The sequence below is a fragment of the Sinohyriopsis cumingii genome, chromosome 7 (genome assembly GCF_028554795.1).
Source record: "Sinohyriopsis cumingii isolate HCF-2022 chromosome 7, ASM2855479v2, whole genome shotgun sequence".
Lineage (NCBI taxonomy): Eukaryota > Metazoa > Mollusca > Bivalvia > Unionida > Unionidae > Sinohyriopsis > Sinohyriopsis cumingii.
The window spans coordinates 75,201,315-75,204,089 of NC_142967.1; the positions used below are offsets into that span (position 1 = coordinate 75,201,315).

The 2,775-nt window shown below is 38.7% G+C and overlaps 1 protein-coding gene across 1 annotated transcript; it reads right to left on the minus strand.

Moving 5' to 3' along the window:
• Nucleotides 1-263: 263 nt before the first annotated feature.
• On the minus strand, nucleotides 264-2,306 carry LOC149795533 (uncharacterized). The gene has a single exon (XM_089963814.1). It carries the CDS (start codon nucleotides 2,304-2,306, stop codon nucleotides 264-266), a length of 2,043 nt encoding a protein of 680 aa, XP_089819940.1.
• Between the last annotated feature and the right edge of the window lie 469 nt (nucleotides 2,307-2,775).

Sequence of the window (2,775 nt, forward strand, 5' to 3'; positions counted from 1 at the left end):
GTCACGAGGAGATCGAAGCATGGAGCTGAATAATGTTAAGGTACAGAATCGGTCAACGAGGGCAATTTCTCATCATTAGACTTCTGTAACTGGCAAATAGACATGAACAATACTGTGTCTTTTGAGTTGTCACTTTGTATTCCAGGGAAGTACATTTATTTCTTGATTGTACTGAACTTGTTTGTTTCAATTCAATCATTTACAAAGTTTAATTCCACAGAATCGTAACATCTGTTCTTAACCAACGTTTATATAAGTTCCACTCAACCACGTTCAGCAAGATCCTTCGACTTGGAGCATTTGGAAAAGAATTGGTTAAATTTAAACGAAATATCAGCTAGCGTGCCCAATCTTAATTTAGTTCCTTCTGTTGACATATTTGGAAGCTGAACTACAATGCTTTCTACATTGGTTGCGTTCTTTTCCTCTAATTTACAGATGCGTTTCAATTTAGGTGAAAGCGAGGTGAATGTGGAGTAAAACGGAAGTAGGAATACAAACCAAAACATAAATACAATTGGATTCGCTGTTTTAAAATATAGGCAGACAGCAATTACCTGTATTAAGGCGTACAGTGAATATCCCCATAAGTGTTTCAGACTGGAAACAAATGGATTTGAGAGTTTGATTTTTTCTTCCACGGCCTTCTGTGTAATTGATTGGAAAGTGCCCAAGACGTTGTCTATCCAGGACAGGCAAATACGGACTGTACCTACTACAACCTCTGGTGTGAACTGGCTGATTGAGACTATTGTCTCCAAAAGCATGCCTTTGTAGTTTTTCATGTTGCATGCTACAAGCTTTGGGAAGACGGCCACCAAGAATATGACGATAATAACGGAGAGGTATGAATAATGAAGACTGACGCTACAGTGAATATAGATGTACAGCAGCAGCAGTGGTTTCATAAGCATTTGCCGTAAGGCCAGATGAGCAAGGTAGAAACTCACAAAATCAAACGTACTTGGTGTTCTCACCTTGGTCTTGTTAAAGCTTTGTCCCTGAACTATCTTTTGTATGAATCTCATTGTCCAGCCAAATGTATTTGGCCAAGAATGCATGGCGAGAAGAATTTCACCCCTATTCAACCCCATTTCGCGAATGTTCCAGGTGATGTAGTTATAACATGGCTTTTCTGATAGGTAAACCTGTCTAACATAGAGAGGTTTCGTAATGGCTCCCACAAATGCATCATGGCTGAGAATGTCCACTGGAACACGTTCAATCAGGTTGTCTTTGGTACCAATTAGGTTGTCAATATACGCACGATTTTGTATCAATGCCTTCCCAAAGAATCTTGATTGACCAAAGACGGCCATAACAGCAATTGTAATCGGTTCATATAAGCCTTGTTGAATAGATTGTAAATGCATGAAAATTGTGTCGTCAGGTTCGCAACGAAGCTTTATTGCTGGCTGAATTATTGCCCTCTCCGGATGTGCTGCCGCTATATGAAGTAGTTCGGTCACTGAACCGCTAGGCACTCCATTGTCAGCATCAAGGACGAGTGTGTAATCAAATTTACGTTCAAAAATATTATTGACATCATCAGAAGCATGAAATAGAGGCTGTCCGTAGGGACGAGCACTTTTTCCGTAATATTCCGGATCACAGTAACTGTATGCTTCATAATTTCCTTCTGACAACAACATCAAGTCCTGGTACTGTCCACACATTCGAAGGACACGACTTACACGATGCAGTACCATGAACTCTCGTACATATTTGTCACATATATTATCCAAATATTCCCGAATAAAGACTGGTGGCTCTATATTTACGAACATCTGCCAAACATTTTTTAATCGAATGGGATCTATGGATTCATAATCTCTTATCGAAAACGCTAATCCTTCATTATACAGTTCTTTGTAAATGATATCTTTATATGCGTTTTGCTTCTCTAGCTCATACTTTTTAAGTTCTTCATCGTTTGTTGAGCTCACTAGGACAGCAGAAACGTTTGGTCCAAGGTTACCCATGTATCCTTTGTACATGGTCTCAAAACACTCGTCGATGTCATCTTTGCTTGTTGCCAGAAGGTTGTAGTTCAAAACTACGGTCAATTGGTCAGCTGGAGCCTTCTCGACTTCACAGCAGTGTCCCCTCACAATGAGTGTCGCAATCGTTTGGACTGTAATTTCTAAAACGGAGCCTTGTATAACGCTTAAGAATATTACAATTACGACTCCCTTGACAAAACTATTATGGGACCAATCAACGTTGATGATGTTTAAGAGGACGGCTCCTAAACTGAGAGCCAGCCATAATGAAAAGTACAGAAATAGTCGCACGATTTTCCTCATAGTGACAGCAGATTGGAGTTCACCTCTTGCGACTGTACTATCAATTTTCTCTTTACGAAACCTGTAAATAAATAAATAAAAAAATAAATAAAAAATAAATCTTGCACTAACATTTTCTGTTGATTGTTACAAAACCATTCTCCTCACAGATCAAATTCTGACCATTCTGCCGATCTGACATGTTTGACACGAACAACTACTTCAAGAAAATTTTCTTAGAACATTTGGATTGTAGCACTGCTCACTGGTTCCTAGAAGAATCACGTCAGATTACTGACACAGAACCATAGCCATAGTTTAATTTATTATAAATTTTAACATGAAATATTGAAATATATCAGTGGGAGAAAAATGATATCGCCACAGTGGCAAAGCCATTGTTATCATTACTGTGGCGATAATGTTTTTGTGGCTGTGATTCAGACCCGTATGTCCATATTTGTGCTTAATTTGTTTTCTTCTTATTTTC

Bases quoted from the DNA above. Each gene is read 5' to 3' on its own strand.
- LOC149795533 (XM_089963814.1), bottom strand. From the start codon at position 2,306: ATGAGGAAAATCGTGCGACTATTTCTGTACTTTTCATTATGGCTGGCT.